At 38.1% G+C, this 24306-nt stretch overlaps 2 protein-coding genes across 3 annotated transcripts; one reads left to right on the forward strand and one right to left on the reverse strand.

Annotated features, from left to right (window-relative positions):
• Nucleotides 1–6688: 6688 nt before the first annotated feature.
• On the forward strand, nucleotides 6689–21453 carry LOC133876957 (uncharacterized). Its single transcript, XM_062315180.1, has 10 exons — nucleotides 6689–7280; nucleotides 7404–7541; nucleotides 12917–13105; nucleotides 19453–19590; nucleotides 19727–19845; nucleotides 19932–20064; nucleotides 20155–20284; nucleotides 20384–20463; nucleotides 20601–20735; nucleotides 20880–21453. Exons 1-10 carry the CDS (start codon nucleotides 6804–6806, stop codon nucleotides 21111–21113), a joined length of 1773 nt encoding a protein of 590 aa, XP_062171164.1. The 5' UTR covers nucleotides 6689–6803; the 3' UTR covers nucleotides 21114–21453.
• Nucleotides 21454–22097: 644 nt separating this feature from the next.
• On the reverse strand, nucleotides 22098–23871 carry LOC133858686 (NAD(P)H-quinone oxidoreductase subunit L, chloroplastic). 2 transcript variants are annotated; one of them, XM_062294159.1, is made up of 7 exons: nucleotides 23839–23871; nucleotides 23658–23712; nucleotides 23355–23536; nucleotides 23165–23254; nucleotides 22973–23080; nucleotides 22583–22677; nucleotides 22098–22458 (listed from the first exon to the last, which is right to left on the reverse strand). In XM_062294159.1, exons 3-7 carry the CDS (start codon nucleotides 23466–23468, stop codon nucleotides 22311–22313), a joined length of 555 nt encoding a protein of 184 aa, XP_062150143.1. In that variant the 5' UTR covers nucleotides 23469–23536; nucleotides 23658–23712; nucleotides 23839–23871; the 3' UTR covers nucleotides 22098–22310. The 2 variants fall into 2 exon arrangements, with proteins under 2 accessions (XP_062150143.1, XP_062150142.1); XM_062294158.1 differs by lacking the exon at nucleotides 23839–23871 and having other exon boundaries at nucleotides 23658–23828.
• Nucleotides 23872–24306: the final 435 nt, after the last annotated feature.

The following is a 24306-nucleotide window of genomic DNA, read 5'->3' on the forward strand; positions in this document are numbered from 1 at the left end:
ATGATTGACATAATCACCAAAGGAGGAAGTTTGCCCCTTTATCCATCATATTGTTAAATTGTTAATCTTGTAGAGGCAAAATAAAAGATCTAACAACAATTAGAGACTGCCTGTGACGTCCCGCATTGCCTGGGAATGAGGATGTGCTTATATGCATAAATGTATCATTTATGACACAACGCGTTTTAAAGCCGTGATGGTCATGAACCTATCAGAACTCCGCAGTCAAGCGTGCTTCTGCTAGAGCAATCCCAGGATAAGTCTGGTTTAGGGAGCTAAAAGCGGACAATATTGTGTCATTGGGGGTGGGTCGTTACACTGTCAACCCCAAGTTTTCTTTCAACTTCATTTAGTTGATTCCAGAAAAATTTGCTTATACTTTATCACAAATGAAAACAAGCTATAAACTACATTTCCCATAAATCAGGTTCAACAGAATATAAAATAGACGAGAAAAACTTGACATATCTACCAACCATGATCATGATACTCCACACACAGACACACACAAACCAAAAATTTAATATTTTGTTTCCAACTGGTCGCTTATTTCATCCTCTACACTTTGCAAACTAACCTTAAGCAATTTCTACAAATCCTTTTCAGAATGGTTTATCTAGGGCTTCGGCAGTGTCTGTTGGAGGTCCAATGGGTTTTGAATTGTACGCCGATGATTTTGGGGCGAATCTTCGGCTTGGCAAGGAGCCTTCCGATTGTTAGGAACCCTAGAATTATATTATTATTATTAAATAAATAGTCCTTTCCTTACTAGGGTAGGATTTATCTTCCTAATAGGATAGGGATTACTGGTTCCTCTTCCTACTAGGATTAGGGTTATTTTATATTCTATAAAAGCAATGTAAGTGCCTTTAGGCTTATTATCCAATAACAATTTCAATCAATTGCCATAAGCAATGTGTGGAGGCTAGACCCCCGCGAAGAGTTCATATCTTTCTCTGTTTTTCTTTGATTTTCTCTAATTTTGGGCAATAAGAACTTAGGTTATTATCATCTAGAATCAGAGCAGTTCTTTTTTTGGGGTGTTTTTCTACGATGCAGTAAGCCATCGTTTGAGAGTGGTTTACCTGTGCAGAAGTATTGCAAAGGCTGGGTTGATTTTTGTTGCTATCACGGTGGGTAACGCTGTGCGCGGGGCTGCAACGTTGGAGCGGTGTTGCTGGGCTGAGCGTGGGAACAGCCGACAGTGGCTGATGGCTTTCTCTCCTGTTAAGCAGGGCCGGCTCTTCCACTAGGCAAGTCGCCTAAGGCCCCCAGTGGAAAAAAGGCCCCCAAGCCTAAGGCTCCCAGTGAAAAAAAGGCCCCAAAAATAGTATTAATGCTCTATGGATATGAAAAAATTAAGACGGTTGTTAAAAAAGAAAAGAAAAGAAAAAAGCCCAATTATAGTGCACAACGATTTTGCTGAAGAAAAGGAAAAAAAGAAAATGCATTAACGACTCTCCTTTTAGAGACTTTAAATCCTATGAAAAACTCAATCGTAAGGCCCATAAACACAAGATGTTACCAAAAAAAATTAATACAGTGATTTTTCTTTTCCTTCAATAAATTAAAGAACTCTCGCATAGATTGAAAAACCAACCGTCAGATGCATTAAGGCCTCTCCTCCACTCCATTCGGCAGTTCTCTCGCACCAGTTAAAGTCGGCAATGTATACTCCACTCCACTCTGGCTCTAAAGAGTAAAGTCGCTTTGTTTTCCTTTGCAGAGCTTGATGGCTCTTCTTTTATTGATAGTCATTAAATGGCCGGCTATAGTCATTTCTAGAGATGAAGACAAAAGATGTGGCTGTGAAAAGATGGCTGTGAAACAGCCACATCTTTCCATGCGACTTCAGGAATATATATATATATATATTTTCTAAACAATAAGGGAAAGGGTTACTTATAAAATAGTATTACATTTTTTTTCAACAAAAACTTATATTAATAAACTAATATTAGGCATATCGAACTATGAAAGATGTAGTTTATTATTGTCTGTATAAATTAGTTACTAATTATTAAAAATAAATGTTTTATGCAAATTAAAAGTGTTACATTATTTTATTATAGAGTGCAGTGTCTTTAAAAAATCAGGTTTTATTCTTTCTTTCTTTTTTTAGGTTAGCTTTTTATTAATAATATTTTCAATTATAAATATATACTAGAAATATGCATTAGTTACGAAAAGCTTTAAACATAGAAGAATTAATATATATATATATAAAGGGCCTCGTTGAAGATTGTCGCCTAAGACCCCACAATATATCGAGCCGGTCCTGCTGTTATGCGCCCAGTATCAAATTACACAGAAGCTTAAATCAGGAGGAATTGACCTCTTGATCGAAGTGTCAAAACTATATTTTTCAAAAATCAAACAATCTCTAAAAAGTAGGCTCATAACATCTTCGGTAGTGGCGAAGGCTGGAAGCAGCGGTGTGCAGCCGTTGGCGCTGCAAGTCTTGTCTCTGTTTTGCAATTTGTGTCGTGCGTTAGGTTATTTGGTGGAAGAAGAGTGCTGTTTGGTTGCACATTTTGGGGTATCTCTATTCCAGTATACTGATAAGCTTATCTGGAGCAGGTATGATCCTAATCTGATTTAGTATTCAAAGTTAGAGTTGTTTGGTAGCAGGTTTACGATAGCCATATTCCAGTTTATTGTGCTCTGAGCTTATCCTATTCAGACGAAGGGCAAAAAAAAAAACCAAAAAATAAAGAGAGAGAGTTGTATGCCTTTTACTCGCAGCAAGAAGAGAGAGCTTGGTATTAATACCAACTGTCTTAAGTCAATACGTCATGGCCTTTAGTAGCAATGTTCCACTAGACGAGTATTCATTTGAATCAAGAATTATGTTGAAGATTGTTGAATAGCTAAGGAAAATGGCGGATTCAGTTGAAAGAATTGTCGATCAAGCCTTAATTAACCAAGTGGTGAACTCCAGGTCAGCCAAAAATCGAGCGTCACCAGAAGATTGTTCACAAAGGAGGGAAGACGACAAGTCCAACACAAATCGAGAGTCACCGGATGCTCAATTGCGCAGGAGGCACAAGTAGAGCGCTACATATGAAATTAGAGTTTACACGCTAGGATGATGGAGATCCATCAAGATGGGTATCCATAGCAGAACGATTCTTCAAATATCCCCACATACCTGCTGATTCAAATGTGATATAATATCAATTAGTCTTGACAGGGATGCCATATAGTGATTTGATTGGTTGGGGGCTTGTCGCAGGAAACCAATGTGGGATGAATTTGTGGAAGGAATCCTCCTCCGATTTGGTCCTTCAGCATATGACAATGTGGACGCAAAGCTGGCAAAGATTCGACAGACTTTAGTTGTGAGCGAATATCAAATTTGCTTTGAGTGCCTCTACAACCGAACTCGTAGATGGTCCAAAAAGTAGTTGGTAGGGACTATCATTGAAGGACTTCGGCCAGAAATTCAACGAGAAGTCAAGGCCTAACGACCGAGGATAATCAAGACTGGATTTTTAATTACAAGAGTACAAGAAGGAAGACTTGGCGAGGAAAACCGCAAAACAACTAAAGTAATGAACAGGATGGCTGGTGGAAGTACCAAGGCTCCGAATTCAACTCAAAAGCCTCCCTTTACTCAGTTAACACAAGAATAACTCAAGCAACAGCCAGGTAAAAGGCTTTGTTGTCATTGTGATGAAAAGTGGGACAAGGAAGATTGTTAATGATTGAACCCATGGAAGAATCGTCTCACTTCGAAATTGATAGCGGAGAGTCTGAGTCCGATGCTGAAGAATCTTGGAATACCGAAGATCTGATGACAATTACAGTTCATACATTAGCTAGTTACTCCAACCTGCAAACAATGAAGGTTGGCGGATATCTTAAACACCAAGCCGTAACAATTTTAACTGACACCGGTAGTACCAACAATTTTTTAGATAATGATGTTGCCAAAAGACTTTCAATTCCAGTAGAGCCCTGTGATCAGTTCGAGGTGAAGTTGGCAGACGAAAGGACATTGACTTGTCAAAGTAAGTGCTTAAGAGCAAAACTTGTAGTGCAAGATCAAGAATTACGAGCAGATTTTTTTTTCTGTTACCACTAGGTGATTATGAAGTAGTGTTAGGAATTAAGTGGCTGAGAATTCTCAAACATGTCATTTGGAATTTCTTGAAATTGACGATGAAGTTCACATTGAATGGGCAAAGGGCAACTTTCTAAGGCAAGCATAGAGAAAATATTACTACTATTAGTAGCCATTGTGGGTGAAAAGGCGGATGCGGGTGCAGTTATTAGTAATATCTACATCCGCATCCGCATCGGCATAATGCGGCATCGATGTTCCGGTATGAACCTTTCATCATAGTTGAAGCATAGCCCATTGTTTCGCCTATCTTGTAACTCTTATGGACTTAGTCTTTTGATGATTGATATTATGGGTCAAATTAAATTGGCAATGGTGTCGGTTTTCCTTGGGTGGAATTACAAATCTCTGTAGTGACCATCCTCTCCATGCTACAATTCTTTGCCTCATATAATCGAGCTAACCCGATTGATTCCTTCACTGATTTGGCCTTGCTGCCTGTACTTCAGTTCTAAGAGTTCCTTTGAGCCCATTAACAAAGTAACCTAATTAGTGTTGGGTCGAGAGCTTTCCTACTCGGCTGAGTAACTAATTGAATTGAAGTTGATACTCTCTCACTGTACCAATTTGTCGTAATTTTGTGAGATCAACGAAGTGGTCATCGAAAATTGTTGGTCAGTAGCGGATGTGGAGTGTCGTTTTCAAGGATTCCCATGTTATCACTTCCTCACTTTCTTTGAATAACTAGTACCACATATGGGATTCACCATCTAGGTGATAAGTTGCTAGGGGCAATTTTTCCCTTTCTTCGATTTGTTTAAAATCAAAGTATTGCTCAACTCTACATATCTAACTCGTGGGATAATCCATTTTGTTGTACTTTGGGAAGTCTAATTTAGCCACATTCGAACCCATATTGTTGAAAGAATCGGAGGAATTTTTTTCATGTTTGTTTTTGGCAGAATTCTCACATGATCCGCTATTCTCCTTATACAATAAATTGTTCACCTTGGCGGTGTTTTCATCCATCTTTTTTGATTGTTCGTCTGAATTTTTAGCTAAGCCTTCGATAATTGTTTTGAGACTTAAGAACTGCTGCTCCGGACAATCCACCCTTGGGTCTGCCATTGATTATGATTGCTAATTGCAATAATCAATTACGCTCCTTTCAACAGGAAAAGAAGCAGAATCCTGCTTCGTGCTTATAGTTGCTAATTGCAATAATCAGTGGCAGAAAATTAGACATTCCTGAGTGAGAAGGTTTGATGATTAAATTTGCATACCTTTTATTATAATGTTAATCTCTTTAAATAGAAAGAATTAAATGACTTGGAGATAAACTCTCCTACCACAACTAAAATACTTTAGAAATAACTCCTACAGACTCGATTGGATATTGGCCCTTGGAGCCTACTCCTACTCAAACTAAATGACGAAAACAATTGAAAGACTACAACTTAACACTACGGTGTTGTATCGCATCAGAGAGAGAGGCTCCCATTTTCTATAGAGAGAGAGAGAGCCTTCGGTTTGTCTTTGCTTTGGGGGATGGAGGTTTCCACGCCTCCCTCCTCCCGGTGGGTGCCTTTTTTGTCCCTCCCTAGTGCATATTAGTGGAGGTTAGGCATCTCCCAGCCATTAGGGTTGTGTAATTTTTGTTCCCCCGGTTGATCTAGCGGTGATTGTCTTTCCCCTAGCCATTTCAGGGCTATAGTGGTTTTTTTTTTTTTTTTTTTTTTTTTTTTTTTTTTTTTTTGTCTTTTTTCTTTTGTTTCAGGCAAGAAGGTTCAACTCAAGATGTCCAGCTTGGGGGAGTGGCCGGCTGTACGTGTCGTCAACGGTGTGCTTTGGCCGGATTTTCACTGTTTTTTCTTTGATGCTTGGAGTCAGATCTACACACTACCGTTGATTCCTTCAAGCCGTGCACGGTTACGGTTGGGGTCTACGACTTCCGATCTGCGGTTGGGTGCTATCGGTGATGGCACATGGCTTGTACGAGCCGCCGTCTCTGGCGAATCTAGCTTCTGTTCCACTACTGGTGGCTTGTTTTTGTGGTTTTTTTTTTTTTTTTTTTTTTTTTTGTGTATTCCTCTGTCTGTGTATTACTCAAATTTTATTAAAATTTCTGTTGGCTAGATGCTAGATCGACCCTCTTTTATTTGAGAGTGAACGTTAATGTAAGAAATGCTCAAATGTAATTTTGGTAAGATCTGGTGTTTCTACTCTGACAGCTGTTTTTTAAGTCAGATCCTTCTGACTTAGAGTGTAGGGTCTTGTACCTTTTTCTCAAGATGTAAGCCTTTGAACTTTTTCAGCAATATATAGTAGCAAATACTACATGTTTCTAAAAGAACAAAAAAAAGAAAAAACTACCATGTTCTACTCAAACTAAAAGACCAATAAGAATCGAAAGACTACACTACTCCCATGCATACAAACGTGACTTCTTAACACTATTCAATTATTTTGACCGGCGAACAATGATTATTAGCAGTGCTGCCTTGGATAGTTGGATCTCATTTTACAGAACACACGTCACATGGCACTCCTGTAATTCCGTACTGAAAAAGGGGTTAAATTAAGGGACGTCAACGCCTCAAATAGGCTTCCGAAGACCGAAGCTCGTTTGCCTGTCCTTTTACTGACTTCCCTCGTTAGGCCTTACATTCCGTTATCGCTCTCCCGAGAAAGCGAGAGAAGAAAGTGAAAGAAAAGATTTCAAAGTCCAAAAGCAGCCATGGAAGAAAATCACGTAGCGTTCGAATCGAGCGCCAACGGAGACCACGAAGCCACCGCCAGTGCTCGCAGCAACAACAATGACAATGGCTGGCAAAAGGTCACGTACGCGAAGCGCCAGAGGAAGACCAAGCCCTCTAATTCCGAAGCAAATCCAGGTAAGGCCGTCCCCAACGGATCTCTGAACGGTGTCAAAAACGTCTTCCGATCGCTGGAGGAGCAGTCCGAGGACCGCCGGCGGCGGATTCTCGAGGCTCAGCTGGCCGCCGCCAATGCCGACGCTCCGGCCAGATCGAAGCATCGGAGCGACGACGAGGACGCGGAAGAGAGCGAGGGCGAGGGTGTGGTGGATAACGGGAAGGCCGAGGACGCCAAGAAAGTCAAGCCGAAGAAGCCGAAGAAGCCCAAGGTTACAGTCACCGATGCGGCCGCGAAGATCGACGCGGACAATCTCTCGGCTTTTCTCGCCGATATATCGGTGATTTTTTTTACTAACTGTTTCGTTTTCGTATACACAATTCTATTTCATTTTTATTCGTGTATGATTTGGTCTGTGAAGGATTTGGATGTGATGTATTTGTTTGTTTGTTACCGGGGATAGGCATCGTTTGAATCGCAGCAGGAGATACAGCTGATGCGGTTTGCGGATTATTTCGGGCGCGCATTTTCGGCGGTGAGCGCGGCGCAGTTTCCGTGGGTGAAGATTTTGAGGGAGTCCACGGTGGCAAAATTAGCCGATGTGAGTATTGCCTGTACATTGTTCTTTATGACAACAATTCCAGATGAGATCAGTGCCGTTGAAATTCGTATATGATCTCTTTTAACAAACAGTTTCGTTGCCTGTTTATGGCATTATATAGATTATGGTCGATTAGGATTTAAACTCTTTTGTAAGATGATGTGGGTGGACTGGGGACTCTTTCTTGCTACTTAAAGCTTTCAATTTCTGATTGATTCTCAATTGTTATTTTTGTAAAGGCAAATGTTGCGGAAAGCTACATAGAATGCTTTCATCTTTACGGAACTGTTAGATGCTTCTTTTGGGGGCAGTAACTAAGCGTTAATATAGTATGGTAATGTGAGATTTAAATTGTTTAACGATTTTATTATGGAGCTGATATTGTCAGTTATTTGGAAGATGGTATGATGTATGAGCTAGTGAGGGTATAAATATTTGGAGGTGCCAATTTGTAGCTAGCTGGTGTCGTATAGGGTAAACAGGAGAGGAGAGTGAGATGGCGGAGCATTCACTACATTCCTCAGCTACTGACGACTGTGGCCGTACCTTTCTCTTTGTTTGGAATGATGTGGCCAGTACCAAATTGTTTGGGTTGGGTTATTTTGAGTTGGAACAGGAAAGTAGTTCGGAAGATTAAGACTCGTATATTGTAGAAGATATTATCTTTGCCATTAAAGGAACATGAGAATCTTTGAAGGTGTGGATCTACCTTCATATAAGCTCCCATCGTTGTTCTTTTATTCATTATTCTCTTGGATGTAATTGCACGTGAAGTTCTTTTTTTTTTCTTTCTTTTTTTTTTTTTAAAAAAAAAATTTTAATCTTTGTGGATTCTTAGATTGCATTATTTTGAGGGGCTCGTTGTTTTCTTTTAAGCTAGGGGTTTCTCATGCATATGTCACATGTATTTGGCTTGAGGATCCTCGGGCTCTATTGTGCTTTTCTTTTAAAATAATATATATATATCTCGTTATAAATCTCGTAGCAAAGGGCTTTCATCTGCAAAGCTAGAGACAACTTTGATGATACATTTAGCTCAATCGTGAAGCCAACTACCATTCAAACGATCCTCGTGTGATTGAAGGCTTTTGTGGGATGAATTGGTTGGTTTGCTAAGTTGGTGGGACTTATACCCTGGTGCATTGGGGGAAATTTTAATGTCACTCACTTTCCTAGTGAGAGATCAGGTGAAACCCGTTGTTGTCTAGCTATGGTGGAATTTTCATATTTCATTTTTGAGTAGGGGCTCATGGACATTCCTTTTGTGGATGGTTCGTTTACGTGGTCTAGCAACAATACCCTCCCTCATGGTCTAGAATTGATAGATTCTTTGTTCCTTTGGATTGAGAAGTTCATATTCCTGATTTGATCTAGGAAAGGTTGCCTAGATTGTGGCCAGATCATTTCCCTATTCTTCTCGATTGCGAAGCCTTCTCGGAGCTATGAGATATTTCATGTGGTTAAAAGCAGAGGGTTTTGTAGATAAAGTAAATCAATGGTGGACCTTTTATTCTTTGTATACTCCCAGTGTATTAAGGGGCGCCTTACGCTTTTTAATGAGATTGGTTTCTTATCAAAATAAAAAAAGTTTGGAATGCGGAGATGTTTGGCAATGTAGAGAGAGAAAAAGCTTCTTTTGGATGATTTACGGATTTTTGAGGGTTTGGAAGAAAATAGAGGTTTAAGTGAGGAGGAGTTAATGAGGAAGGCTGTGGTGATTAATGATTTGGAGAGGACAACTCTTTTGGAGGAAGTGAGTTGGAGGCAAAAATTGAGGGCATTGAAGGCAAAAATTGAGGGCATTGTGGTTAAGAGAGGGTGACAAGTACACAAAGCCGAGTAGCCAATTCGAATAGAATGAATAATTCCATTGAGCAGATGGTGGTTAATGATATAGTTCTATCAGATCAGTCTGAGATCAGAGAATACATTGTGCAGTTCTATGATATCTTGTTTACTAAGTGGTTCAGTTTGCGATCTAGGTTGGATGGTGTTACTACATTTGGGTGGGTGGGTGGGGGGAGCATTTGGTTCGAGAGACCCTTAAAGGAATATGAGGTATTTGGGGTGGTGAAAGCGTTTAAATGTGACAAGGCTCTAACCCTTGACTGATTTACTATGGGGAGATGCTTTGAAGGTTTGGCTAGCATTTTGGGTTGCAAGGTTTCTTCTTTGCCTATGAAATACCTAGGTCTTCCTTTGGGAGCTTCGTTTAAGGCCAAATCTATATGGGATGATATTATAGAGAAGATAAGAGCATCGCATGGCGGGATGAAAGAGGAGTAGGATGTACTTGTCAAAGGGTGAGAGAGTTACATTGACTAAAAGCACTTTATCTAATCTGCCTACTTCATATCTGTCTTTTTCCCCTACTTTTTTTTTTTTTTGATAAAGTCTTTTTCCCCTTCTGGTTGGTCCTGTCAATCACATAGAGAAGTTGTAGCGTGATTTTTTGTGGGGTGGTATTGGTGAAGAATTCAAATTCCACTTGGTTAGTTGGCTTAAGGTGTGTACTCTGATCTCTGAACGTTGGTTGGGGGTCTGAAATTTACTTGTATTCAACCTAGGTCTTTTGCGGGAGTAGCTTTGGCGCTATGCTCATGAGAGAAAGGCCTTATGGAGGGTGTTTGTGGATTCTAAATATGCTACTGCATGGGGTTGGTGGTGTTCAAATGAGGTCTATGGGACGTATGGTGTGAGGCTTTGGAAAAATATCAAGAGGGGCTGGGGGGAAGCTCTTTAGTCATACTAGATTTGAGGTAGGTGCTCTAAAATTAGATTCTGGTATGACGTGTGGTATGGGGATCGAGCCCTTAAAGTAGCTTTTTCGAACATGTTTAGTATTGCATGTTTTAAGGAAGCTGTTGTTGCAGACCATTTGAAGCTTTCTGGTGCCTTTCATAAGTGGAATGTTAACTTTTTGAGAGCAGCTCACGATTGGGAGGTGAATCACTTTATCTTGTTCTTCAATTTGTTGCATTTCTTTAGATTGAGACAGGATGATGAAGAAAAGCTTTGTTGGATTCATTCCAAGAGAGGGTTGTTCGACGTCAAATCATATTACAATGTCCTTGTTCCCCATGATAGTACTCTTTTCCCTTGGAGGAGTATTTGGCCGAATAAGGTTCTCTTGAGAGTGGCAATTTTGCTTGGTCGGCAGCATGTCATTGTGGTTGATTGGTGTTGCATGTGTAAGAAGAGTGGGAAGTAAGTGGATCATCTTTTACTCCGTTGTGAGATTGCCAGTGCACTTTAGAATACTATCTTTAGCAGTGTACGACTAGCTTCGGTTATGCCTAGTCTGGTGGTAAACCCCTTCATTTGCTGGAGAGCGCAAGGTAGTAGGCCTCAGTTTGAAGATGATACCGTTCTATCTTAGAGCACTAGCAGCATACACCTAACCCATTTTCCCTAAATTTAGGGAACAAAACTACCGTTTGCTTCCCTATTTAAAAACACTCAACAATAGTTTCCCTTAATTTTCCCTTAAACTATTAAAATATATATTTTTTTCTCTCATTCTCTCTCTCTCTCTCTCTCTCTCTCTCTCTCTCTCTCTCTCTCTCTCTCTCTCTCTCTCTCTCTCTCTCTCGTTGTCGTCCCTGAAGGCAGACATAGAGTCAGCCACTCCTTCCCTCCAAATCGACCTTGTTCAACTTCTGATGCTCTGATTTTTGAACAAGCCATAGCTGAAGTCTTCTAATTTTGGACTTGCCTCAAAATCTTGGACTTGTCGGTGATGGGTTTATTGGAAATCTGCTGAAAATCTAAACAAACTTGGACTTGCGTGGGAAGCAGTGATGGTTGCACCACTGTCACTGTGCTTGGGGAGCAGTTGAGGCAGCGGAGTTCGATCTAGCTTCGGTGAGATCTAGACTGGGATTGCCCTCCGATCTCCTCGATATCACTCTTTGGACCGGTTGGACCTCCGATCTCCGCTGATAGAAAATGCTCCACCGCCGCCGACTCCTCGTCCAGTGAGCTCTCCACCTCCTACCTCACCTCCTCCGGCTTAATCTCTCTCTCTGTGCAAAAACCAAGGGGGGAGGGGGAATGCTTGAACAAAAAAGAAGAAGAAGAAAGGGACGAAGGGTTAAGGTTACGTGTAGAAGGAGAAGAGAGGTGAGAAGAGAGAGAATCTAGTTTATGATTATAATAATAATTGGGAATGCTACAGTTCTTCCAATGCATTGGGAGGTCATTTTAAATAAAAAAAAAAATGCATTGGAAGGCACTATAGCATTCCCAATGCTTAGAGAACCTGTAGGGAATCTACTGCATGTAATTTTTTTGTGATATTTTTTTGACATTTTCCCTATATTTAGGGAAGGGAATTACTTATAGGGTATCTGCTACTAGTGCTCTTATTTAAAGGCTTTATTCTTTAAGACACTTTACCATTGGGTTGCTACCTTTGACTTTAATATTTCAAGCTTTCATATTTTCAAGATCTTTTTTTCTTTTTCTTTTTCTATTTAGGTGTCTCTTGTATACATCTTGTGTACTTGGGTTGCGCCTTTGGATTTTTTAATGAATTTTCAGTTACTTAAATAAAAAATTGTGTTGCTTCAGTTCTGCATATTTTCAAGTTTAGATTTCTGCTTCTCAAAAATAAAAAAATAAAAATCCTTGTTTCTCTTTTGGGAAAATGTTATATTAAAGAAATTTATCAGTTAACTCTTCACAGGTGATTGTTGTGTCATTGATAAACATTCATGGAGTTAAACTGGCATAAAAAAAAGAGACCTATTCAAAAAAGTAACTTTGATAATATTTAAGGAATTTATATTTCGACAAGGAAGAAGTACCGGTTAAGGCAATTAAATTCAATGTTGTAGGGGATGGGATTTGTGGTGTTGAAAAAGATAATAAGAATTCTAACTATATGCTGAACTCTATTCACTAAAATATTATTGCCTTTTTTTATTCTTAGCACTAGTATTTTGTTTAGATAGATAAGATTTGTATGGCAATTGTTCAATCCATGGCGCATTTGAAAGCTAAGTAGATCACGTTTAGAAGCCAATATCAAGCTTTTCATTTTTTTTCCCTCTCAATATCAAGTATGAAATGCTTTTACACTTGTGATCAGGAATGAATTTTTTCCCTTAATTACTCCAAAATGTTGATATTTGTTCCATCAGCTCCGTGCCTATCATAGTAATTCATGTGCAAAGTTGTTTTGTTTGTTTGTTATTGTGTTTCTTTCTTTTTTGTTTATAAATTTGGAATCATCATTCTATGCACAAAATTCATGTCTTCTGACATAATCTCAATAAAATAATAGAAGTAGCATTCATGTCTATGCATTTGGTACATTTATCTGAATTTACTGTGATACATGCGGACCTAATCAGTGTGTATACTTTCAACAGATTCCTCTTTCACATATTTCTGAACCTGTTTATAAGACATCAGTTGACTGGATCAACAAACGTTCACTTGAGGCACTTGGTTCCTTTGTATTATGGTCTTTAGACAGCATTCTTGCTGACTTAGTAAGCCAGCAAGCTGGTGCCAAAGGCTCTAGAAAAGGTGTGCCTCAAGCATCATCCAAATCACAGGTAACTTGCTGTTAACTATGTTTGTATTATTATTATTGTTTTCCTTCTTCCCCTTTGTGTCCAATGCTTGTCTTTGCTTTTGGTTGACATTGCTGTTTTGCTGTATAGCTGGTGTGCCCCATAATGTTCATTGATTCAATGTTCATGGTCTCTTAGTGTAGGGATACAGATGCAGGAGTTTCATTTTTCTATGGTTCTGAATTCTTTGTTCACATTAGAGAACTTATCTGTATATGTACTCTTCATTGGAATGGAGTTGTGTCTACAATGGATGCACTTTCTGTTCGTCTTTTATAAGGTGAAGCTTGGACATAGACAGGGTGTGGATATGACAAGATACATAGTTAATGATACTGGAAATCCTAGAAAAGGGGATATAGATAGCAATAAGTTATTGAGTTTTAGTAATTTCTATAACTGTCTTATATTACAATTCGCAAGTAAGCAAGGAATGTTGGTGTATCTATTAAGAAGGAAGGCAAAAAATAATGGAGAAAAACCACAAAAACAATTTTAAATCGTGATATAAATGTTACCATTCCAGCATGTGAGAACTGCATAGTCCATAAAAAATGTTGGAGCTTAGTGGGAATAACTGTCTTGTAACAGTGGTGTACTTTGCTTTAGTTTTTGCCAATTCTTTTCTAGCATCTGACGTTCTACCATTCCTTCATTGAGAAAGTATCTATGCTCTAGGGAATTGTAATATATTTGTTTACACCTTGCACTAAAGCTAATTGAATTATTGACATCCATTTATAATTTCAAGCATCATGTCTATTTCTTATCATATGGACTTTCCCTTGGCTTTGAGCAAAATTTCATTAATTGATTTTTTTTTTTGGATAGGGCTTTTCATACTTTTAGTTTTATGTTTCACATGATAGTTAATAATGGTCAGGATTTGTATATTGAAGTGGATGTTCAGTAATACTGATTTTATGATGTCCTTCCATATCTAGGCTTAATTAAGGAAGTGAGAAGAGTTTGACTCCAGAACACAGATACATCACATGTTATGAAATATATGTTTTTTAAGGTAGTCACCACACCTTCGTTTTGGTTGTTGGCCAATTCAATGGCCGAATCGACTGGTGTCAGCCGTAGGAAATCACCCCTGAACTGACTGTTAGAGATTACCAAGCCATACCGAAACCGATGATGGTTCGTTTGTGGTTGGCCACCAAACAGAATACAAAATCTCACAAATTGGACTGTGGCCCTAACATGGTCTGATCAACCAACAAAATTCGAGCACCAAAAACATTGATTAGTTTGTGCACCCATAAACTCAAGCACCCAAACCCTCAAACATCGAGAAATTGACCAAATCCATAGACTAGAGACTTCCAAGAGCTTGACAGAATCAAATTGGATCTAATTTACAAAGGAGTACCTGAGATTGACGATGGTGCCTGATTTTTAAAAGAGGATGCCCAATGGTACGGTGAGGTTGCCCTTGCAATCCCCATGCCCAAAATGCACAGCACCACCCACTCAGGCACTACAAAGAGGGACACAGGGAGATTCACAAAGAAAGAGATTGAATGCTTTTGTGTGTGTGAGAAATAGGATGTCGATGTACCATCCTTAACGATGTTGTGTAGGCAGTGACAACAGTCAGTGGTGGAGAGGAGTGAGGCAGAGACATTTGCACTTTTAGCAGAGAGAGGCAAGGGCTGCGTGGCACTTAAGCGAATGAAATGAGGGAACCCTAAAATAATGCAATATACATACCCTAATCCCTATTAAGGGTTGCTCAAGTTAGGTATATGTCAGTTTTCTAACACCTACATCTGACAGCCAACCTGACAACAGTGGAAGTCGATTTTTCTTATTGACTGCCAATTGCCCAACACCGGAAATTGATATTTTCAGTTGCATCCATTGGATGGGTTGGAAGGTCGGGTGTTTTGCAGCTCTAATTATTTTTTTTTTCCTGGAAATTATGATTCATGCATTTACACGAGATTGAACCTGGGACTGATGTCAGACAAAAGCTCTAATACCAAAATTGCCGTAGGACAAAGGGCTCTGAGATAAAATCTGACATAGGACAGCAGCATAGGGATGCTTGTCTACTTTTAATTAGGGTAAAGCTTAAGGAAAATTATCATTTTTTAGTTCTAAAGATGGGATATAAAGTAGAGGTTTTATGGTTCAAATCGGACTATCTAAGATTGAATTTTGAGTGCACTAAAAGGGCTGGAAAAAGGAAGCAGAGTTACAGGATTATCTGTGGTGGCAGGTTTATTGTAGGGTTTTGGGATAGCCGGGGCTAGGGTTTGTGGTGGAGAAGGCTGGAAAATATTAGGGAATTTAAGGTTTGTAATGGGGTAAGGAAAAGAATTCGGTTTGGAGGCAAAATAAGGAAAAGAACACAAGTTTCTAAGTTGCTGTTTTGGCTCTGAACTGTATCAGAGAATAGTGTTTTGGTATTTTGGGATTGGCTGGTATCTATTTGATGGATGGTTTGGGGTTTTAAATGATGGATTTTCGGGAAAGATGGGAACATGAATCAGGTCTGTGTTTCTGGAACGAAATTGAAATTGCTGGAAGATCAAAGGAAACTAAGAATAAGAAGAGGAAGATAGATCTAGGCAGCACACTTAGTTTTCCTAGCATCACAACTAAAGGTTTGCTCAACATCACATCTTGCTTTTCATCACGCAAGCCTCGATAGCATACTTTTGAAAATCTAATAAAACTTGTTATCTATTGCGTAGAATGCTTTACATCAATATTAATTGGAAAACTAAAACAACCCTAAGAAGACTTGGATTCATGGGCTTTGAATAACATTCTCAAGTCATTAAACCCACAAATGATACCTAATAATATTTGGAAACTCAATAGAAGACCCAATAGACCAAAACTTCAGCACATACCCTAAAACTTAAAAATTATAAAAATATTCTTGATCCCTAAAACTAAACTAAACTAAAATAAGCTCAACCAGTAAGTTTCTGATGCAAAGAAACATAAATGTAAGACTCAATAGTAGTTAATGTAGTCTACGATGGGTGCCCATTAGGTGCACATCGAAATTAGATTTAAGAATTCTGATATTTAATCTTGCTAACTACGTAAGTGACCTTACCTTGCAAGCTTTTTTATGGGTTATGAAAATGCCATTTGCTCTAAAGACCATTTGCTTACATGTTTGGAAATATTAAGTTCCCATTTGCTTACATGCCTGCATCAGTTTATTTGTTGTTTTAGATGGATGTTTGCCTTTTCAAAACCTGCAGTTCGAGTCACTTTCCCACTCTCAAAAACTTTTTTCTTCTTCCACCCCCCAACCCCCCGGAAAAAAAAAAAACACATCTAGTTACTGGTGCTGGGTCTTTAACCCTTTTGTCTTTGAGGTGTCTCCCATCCCTGTTTGTTTGAGGGGGAAACCAAAAAAAAATATAGAATTCTGTTTGCCCACATTGCTTGAACCTGAGGTTTAGGAAAAGGATATTTTCGGACTTTTGGTTCATCGAATAACTGAAGCACTTTCATCTAGCAACTTCTAGGAACAAGATTCTCAAACATAAGGCCTCTGGGATACTTCAGAAGGTGGCATACTTAGGATATAGCAACATTGCTTGTCTAGAAGCTTAGGAGTGGCATTCTAAAAGAGAATGATTTTAGACACAGCAGATGATATTTGCATGTCCTCCCTGTTGGGGAACATATATGTGAACTAATCACATCAAAAGCAGCGGAAAATTCCTAAGGGTTGTGCTCCATGATGAAAATAGCACCAGTTTTTCAAAACTTAAAAACAACATATGTATCCCGTGGACCATCTTCTGCTTCATTGTGATGTTGCTTGTGCCATTTGGAATGTTTTGTTTAGTTGATTTGGATTTTCTTAGGTTGTACCTAGATGAGTAATCGATTTGTATGCTTGTTAGTGGAATGTTGGCAACACTCAGAGTGCTGTGTGGAAGATGGTGCCTCTGTGCCCTTTGTAGTGTTTGAATGAAAATGAATTATAGAAGTTTTGAGGGCCGTGAGAGGACTTTGGAGGAGATTAAATCTTTATTTTTCAACACTTTGTATATCTATGGACAACTGCTTTTGTTTCTCTTTTGGTGATTAATTATCATATTTTCGTTTTTTTTTTTGCCCTTACTAGCTTGGTGACTTCTTTTGTATACTTCTTGCGTACCTGAGAGCGCCTTATACTTTTAATGATATTTCGATTACTGGTAAAAAAAAAAAAAGTTTCGTATTCATGAAGAAATCACATACCTTGGTGAGTAACCCCAAGGGGTAGTTCTATCAGTTAGGAACCACGCTTCATGTAACGGAGTCACTAATTTGAATCTCCCATTCCCCCTCCCCTCAAGGCCAATTACTTGTCAAAAAAAAAAAGTTATTACCTTGGTGAGTGGAACTTCAAGAAACAGTTTTGGGATGGTGTTTGCAGGCTAGGGTTTGCTCTCAATACCTCTTAGATCTTCTCTTCAATTCTGATTTTGTAACCATAGAGTGTGGATTCTCATACACAAGGTTCCTTTAAATAGATATGTGAATCCTAACTAGGGTAGGACTTGAAAACCAAGTCTTACTTTAACACCAAGGCACATGCTTGTTAGGAGTTTTACTCTTTGTGCAATTAGGTCAAACACAAAAAAGTAATTATTAGCTTGAGGGGGTTCCTGAGTGAAAATAAAACTAGCTCTAATAGGCCTATGACACTTGTCATTTCATGACTTGTTCTAGGTTACTATAATTACAACTTATTCCACTAAAAGTTTATAATTGCACTCTAGTATTTATTTTGATTAAACAAGAGCTCCCTTAACTTCTTATAATTGCACTTGATCCCTCCATTAAATGTCCATGGTGAAATTAAAGTCAATATAAAATTTACTGTCACTTAATTTCACTATCTCTTAATTCTTGAGTCCTTGATGTAATCTCTTGATCATTCTCATATTCTTGAAATCACATTTCATTGAGCTCTTTTAATTTTAGTAACTCCCTAATAAAATACTCAGCCTTGAGATTTAGAATAATCAATTCCCATTAAATTTATTTAAAGGGATATTTCACATCACTTTGATTTTCAATCACAGTGATTATGGATTTCATCTTGAGGAGTAGTGTTCTCACAATGCTTGATGTGATTACCCAACACATCGAATTTTGACCATACAAGATCTCACTCCTAAATATATCAAAGTGACTTTCATGTTCGAATTCATATTCCTCTTAGGATTGAGAGTCAATGATATAAGTAGTCTCGTGAGTTCAAGTTATTCAATCGACAATAGTTTATAGAATAACAACTCATATGGTCCAGTTCAATTTATTCTAACCACACCAACATATTAATTAGAAGTCTCTACTTCCATGATCAAGATAGATCATCATGATTGATATATTATAGTCTTATCAAATAGAATGTCCAATCTCATCATTGACTATGATCTAGGATTTATAGGTCGCATAGTATTATGGTTTAGATATTCTGTGTGATAATCTCATTAACACACATAAATGTTACAACAAATATATTTAAGGATATGCCCAATGTTCTAATTTATCTCAGAAAATAAAATTGTTTATTATTAAATAAAAAGTGTCTCAGAAAACAAATTGGGCTTTAGGGTACCATCCCTAACACTCCCTTGACAAACAAAAATCGGTTTCAGACTCGAAAATCTTTGGTTTGTTTTGGATGGTGGATCTCAATCAATATTAGATAGGATGTATGATTATGTGGGCAATCATAGGCACTCCTTTTTTTTTTGTTTGGTCAATTTCATATTTTTTTTTTTATTGGCAAAAAAAAAAAAAAAAAAGGAGAGAAAAAGGACATGCTATTGGGTCTTGGATTTTCAGGGTGCAAGTTCTCACTATCTGCTATTGGGGAAAGTGTCTAAGCAGGATGCAATAAGTAGCTGCAATTTGTTGTAGTACATTCATCACAAAAATTGAATTTCATTTTAATTTATCTGATTGGTGCTTCTGCTATCTGATATGTCCGTTGCTACTTAATTTCACTTATTGTTGTTTAGTGAAATAAGGGAGTTAGCATGTCATTGTTGGCACTGTTTGGCGCACTGAATGAGATAATTGATTTTTAGGATCCCACTTTTAATATTATAGAAAGATTGGTTTGGCTTTAAACACTTGCTTTCACACAATTAAGTTCATTTGCATGCCTTTTAATCCCATGAACTTGGTCCGGTCAAATTTTACATTTGCGAAATTAGCTTCTGCAATTTCATTTTCCTGCACAACTTTGTGGCAAACTTCCTGTGATCTTGCATAGCTCCACAAAATTCAAGATTTTTTACTTTGTCCTGCGTTAGTGTCTAATTAACATAATATTGAAATGGCAGGTTGCGATGTTCATAGTTGTAGCAATGGTTTTGCGGAGGAAACCTGATGTATTAGTTAATCTATTGCCAACACTGAGAGAGAATGCCAAGTATCAAGGACATGATAGGCTTCCAATTATTATATGGATGGCAGTGCAGGTGAGTGAATAACAACGTAGCATGACTACAACAAAAGATGTTTCTTCAGGACCAATATTACAGTTAGTTCTTTCTTTTCTCTCTTTCTTTCCTTAGTTATGCTTCTCATGCCAAATGTCAAAACTTTGTTGTGTAGTCCTGTCAAGGAGACCTGGCTGTAGGGTTGTATGCATGGGCATGCAACCTCTTGCCTGTGGTCAGTGGCAAAAGTTGTAATACACAGTCCAGGGATCTGGTTTTGCAGCTGGTGGAGAGGTATGAAATCGAGAACTTTGCAATGTGTGGCTGTATTTATGTGTTTATTCTTCGATCTTTGTCAATTGTTGTTTATTTGATAGCAGAATTTTGTCTACCCCTAAAGCTCGCCAAGTTCTAGTAAATAGTGCTGTTAGGAAGGGGGAGCGGTTGATACCACCCTCTGCGTTTGAGATACTCGTGCGAGTTACCTTCCCTGCATCTTCAGCTAGAATGAAGGTGGGTACTCTTTGGGGCATTTGCAGCATCTGAAGTTAGATGTATTATGATTAATTGCTGTATGGTCTCTTGAATTTGTGTTTCATGTAGGCTACTGAAAGGTTTGAGGCTGTTTATCCTACCCTGAAAGAGGTGGCTCTTGCTGGCTCCCCAGGAAGCAAAGCAATGAAACAAGTTTCGCAGCAGATACTGAGTTTTGCTGTCAAAGTTGCAGCAGAAAGTATGCAGACTTGAAATGACTGCCTTTCAGTAGTTTCTTTGATTTATGTCAGGGAAAATGGATTTTATGGATAGACTTATTGTTAGCTGTTTGTCACAGGCACTCCTGAGCTATCCAAGGAAGCAACTGATATTTTCATTTGGTGCTTGACCCAAAACGCTAATTGTTTCAAGCTGTGGGTGAGCTACTCTATTTAATACCATGAACTCTTCATTTAAAAGAAGATCGATGGCATCTCTTTTGTGATTTATTGCTTCGTCATTTGAAATTGCGGATTACTAATCTAGTCTTCTTATTGTACATTGCATGTAAATAGGATGAGGTTTATGAGGACAATATAGAAGCAAGTGTTTCTATATTGAAAAAACTTTCGGAGGAATGGAAGCAGCATTCTGCTAAACTCTCTTCTCTTGAACCTCTGAGGGAAACTCTCAAGAATTTTAGGAACAAGGTAGTCTTCTATTATTGTTGATGTTGTTTTGAATGTTTTACTAATTGTATTACCTACAAAATTAAATGGTTCGTATAATTAGATGATTCGCCTAATTATACAGAATATGGTTAAACTCACTTTGATTGTCAACTTTGCGTGTAGAATGAGAAAGCATTGGCTAGTGAGGCAGGTGCTGCTCACCATGCACCGCTCTTCAAGGACGCAGACAAATATTGTAAGGGAATATTGGGAAGGGCATCACGTGGCAGTTGGTGCATGCGAAGCGTGGCCTTCGCTTCATTATCATTGCCTTTGCTGTTGGTGCTGCTGTCAAACATGGAGTCTTTGGAGTGGAAGAAACTATCAGTGGCTTTCAGCTCTCAACAGCCTTTCTGAGCAGGATTTCTATACATATTTGACAAGCCAGTGGTGCAAACCATCAATTTGTTTAGACTATACCCAGCATGGACAAAGTAATCCAATTTTCCCAAGTAATAAAGCGGCAGAGAAGGGCAATACTGCTTGATGGTCTGATAAAGGTCTGGGCCATCTAGGGTGAATTTGATTTTCCTCTTTTCTTTTTAAAGTTATTTAAGTACCTCTAATTAACTTTGATAGTACCATGAAATTTTTAAAGAGATGGACACGCATGTATTTTTAGGTCATTATGTTTCAATTTGAAATAAATTTTGATGACACATTGTCATATATATGCCTTGTATTAATGTTAGTTTTATCTGAAATCTTGATATTTAGCTGCGTTGATTGTGGTAATGTGATTGCTTTTTTTATTTTTATTTTTCACATAAACTCTCACAACAGACCTGTTAAATGAGTAATTCTAGAAGTCTTTCATGTGTTATTCTTGTGTCTTTCTAAAAATGAGGTAGCTTTTAAAATTACCATTTGATCAAAATTCAATAGTGATAAATCACAAGTCCAATTGTGATTTTAAAAGTCACTTCATTTTCGAAGGGACACAAGAGGTACTTCTAGTATTACTCATTCTATATATTACTTGGAAGTTGCTGGGAATTAGGAGTGACAATTCATGTTTGTGTATCTGATTTGGGTCATGACGATACATAGGTATAAGATTATATATGTTAATTTTAATCAGATCCATTCAATTAAACGGGTTAGACCTTTTAATCCTAACTCGATAATTTCATTTTGGGTTTGCGAATTGTGTCAAAAATTGTTTGTCCTTATGACGCATGTTGAATTCGAGTCATGTCAAAATATGAGTATAAGATTATACAAATCAATTTTAACTTGACTCATTTAATTAAATGAGTCAGAATCCTCAACCTTAACACGCTAATTTTGTGTTGAGTTCATCTCGAGTTTAAGAGTCGTGTAAAAACTTGTCAACCCTACTTGGAGTCCAATGTCATGCTGTCATTAGCAAAAATATATATAGTGTGTGCATTTAAATAGCACTTTCATAAGCATCTATCTCTCCATTGCGTGGAAAAAAGCTTTGTATCACAATGACAATAAGTTCCCATAGTTCCTCACAACTAGAGAATGTTTCAAGAATTCCACTTCTTGGTTTGTCATATGATGCAAGAAATCTACGTTTCTTCAATTTCACTCATAATCTTCAGGTGTGGCATATGGGTACTTCAAAAATCCATTTTTGATTTTTGAAGGATCCTGCGGTTTAGACCAAGGGTATTTCATGGATGGATCCCGTGGGAATTTCCTGAAGTTCAGAAAGGGTGCCCAAAGGAGTATGCTGCACAACAGTGAGAACAAAAAAAAAAAAGGAAATAAAGTCATGAACAAAAAAAAAAAAATGTGCTTAAAAAATACTCTGGCTATCATCTGCTTGTTTCAGGTGAGCTGGAAGAGAATCTCACCCTGGAAAGAATATGAAGACAAACATAAACTGAAAATACATCTCCAAGAGGTTTCTTCTGTACCATCTTATCCTAAGCCAGTTGAGGATGATGGGCTGCAATTCCGCCAAAATATAATAAACATTATGTATGGATTTCAATTTCGGAGTACAGAAAGATGGATCAGGATTGTCTATAATTATTTGTTCAAAGTGTAGAGAATTTGGGCAGACCACTTATGAGACTCACATGACCGCGTAAGTGAATGGACAACTCAATTTTTATTTGGTCAGAAGAGTCTCATAAATTAATGATTTCTCACAATCACCTATTCAAATTCTCTATACTTTGAGCAATTAACTGTAATGATCCTAATCTACAAAGAGATTCAGGGAAAGAAAGTTTTCTTACTGGCATGACAATCAAGCAACCAAAGGCCACGATTCCCAATTGTATCAAAACCGAAGCCAGATCTTCCTCGTTGTTCACTCCAGTAACAGCAAAAGCTGGCTGCTCAACCTGTCAAGATGATGATACCCACAATAGTTTAGCTGGTCAACACAACAACCTGTGTTGGAAACAAAGAAAATTTAGTGTCTTTACAGTGGCTAAAAGTGCTCCAGCTTGGATTGCCAGCGTGGCTTTCTTTAGAAAGAACTCATGGAAGGGCTTCTGGGATATGCAGGCTGGTTTCTGAAATTGAACAGAAGTGGCTGTGATAGTCATGCATAGTATATATACAGAATCACTGAAAAAAATTCAACATGTAGGAAGAAAAGATAAGTGCATGCACCTTCTTGGGCTTGCCATGGTGGGATGATTTGTGCTTAGCAGTGATGAAGGGAGAGGGGAGTTTGCAGTGACAGGAGGAGAGAGGAGGCAGAGCTTTGGTGATTTGAAAGCTCATTTTGGAGCTCTACGTTGTGAGTGTATCTCTGCTGGAAGTTGCAGTAACTCCCGAATCCCTTCACAAACCTGTATGCAATCAAATGAGATCATTTGTCCATAGAGCCCAGAAAAAAGAAAGAAAGAAAGAAAGAAAGACTTGTTCACAGGTGAAACAAAAGAAGCTAACTATAATTATAAATGAACATACCAGCTTTATCTGGGATTTAATAGAAGCAATTAGCTGAGTGTCCTCCTCTATTTGCCTGCATAATTGAATCCACCCGCATTCAGTTTGAATGTGCCTACACAAAAAATAAGAAAAGAAGCTTAAATATACAGAACAAGCTATTAAAAAAACTATCAAGTCAGATGAACGGGTGTTCCCTTATCTTTTTTTACTTCAGTTTCTTGGCATAGGATGCATGAATTTTTCTCAAGGAAAGAAATATTGGAAAATAGCTATCTTAAAATATTAAGAAAATCCCACGTGGCAACTAAGGTTCATCTAGGGCCACTCATTATGGGAATAGGATCCATTTGATGACACGTCACCTTATCTTCTTCATTACTGGGGATGAATGAAAGATTATTAACCTTCACGCCTTCACAGTTCACACAGCAACCGCAATGATCGATTCAGTGAAAATACTATTTTGGGAAAATTTCCTTAGAAGTATCTATGGTTCGACCTTCTATTAAAATATTAAATTGTTTTATAAGATTTAAAATGCGTCAAATCACTCCTTAATTTGTACCAGTATCAAATAATTCTCTCCAATACATTTTTTAACGGCGAATGAACAATGACACGTAGAGTAATTAACAAGTCATATCTAATCAAAGTTTGACACATGTAA

Source organism: Alnus glutinosa, chromosome 1 (genome assembly GCF_958979055.1).
Source record: "Alnus glutinosa chromosome 1, dhAlnGlut1.1, whole genome shotgun sequence".
NCBI lineage: Eukaryota > Viridiplantae > Streptophyta > Magnoliopsida > Fagales > Betulaceae > Alnus > Alnus glutinosa.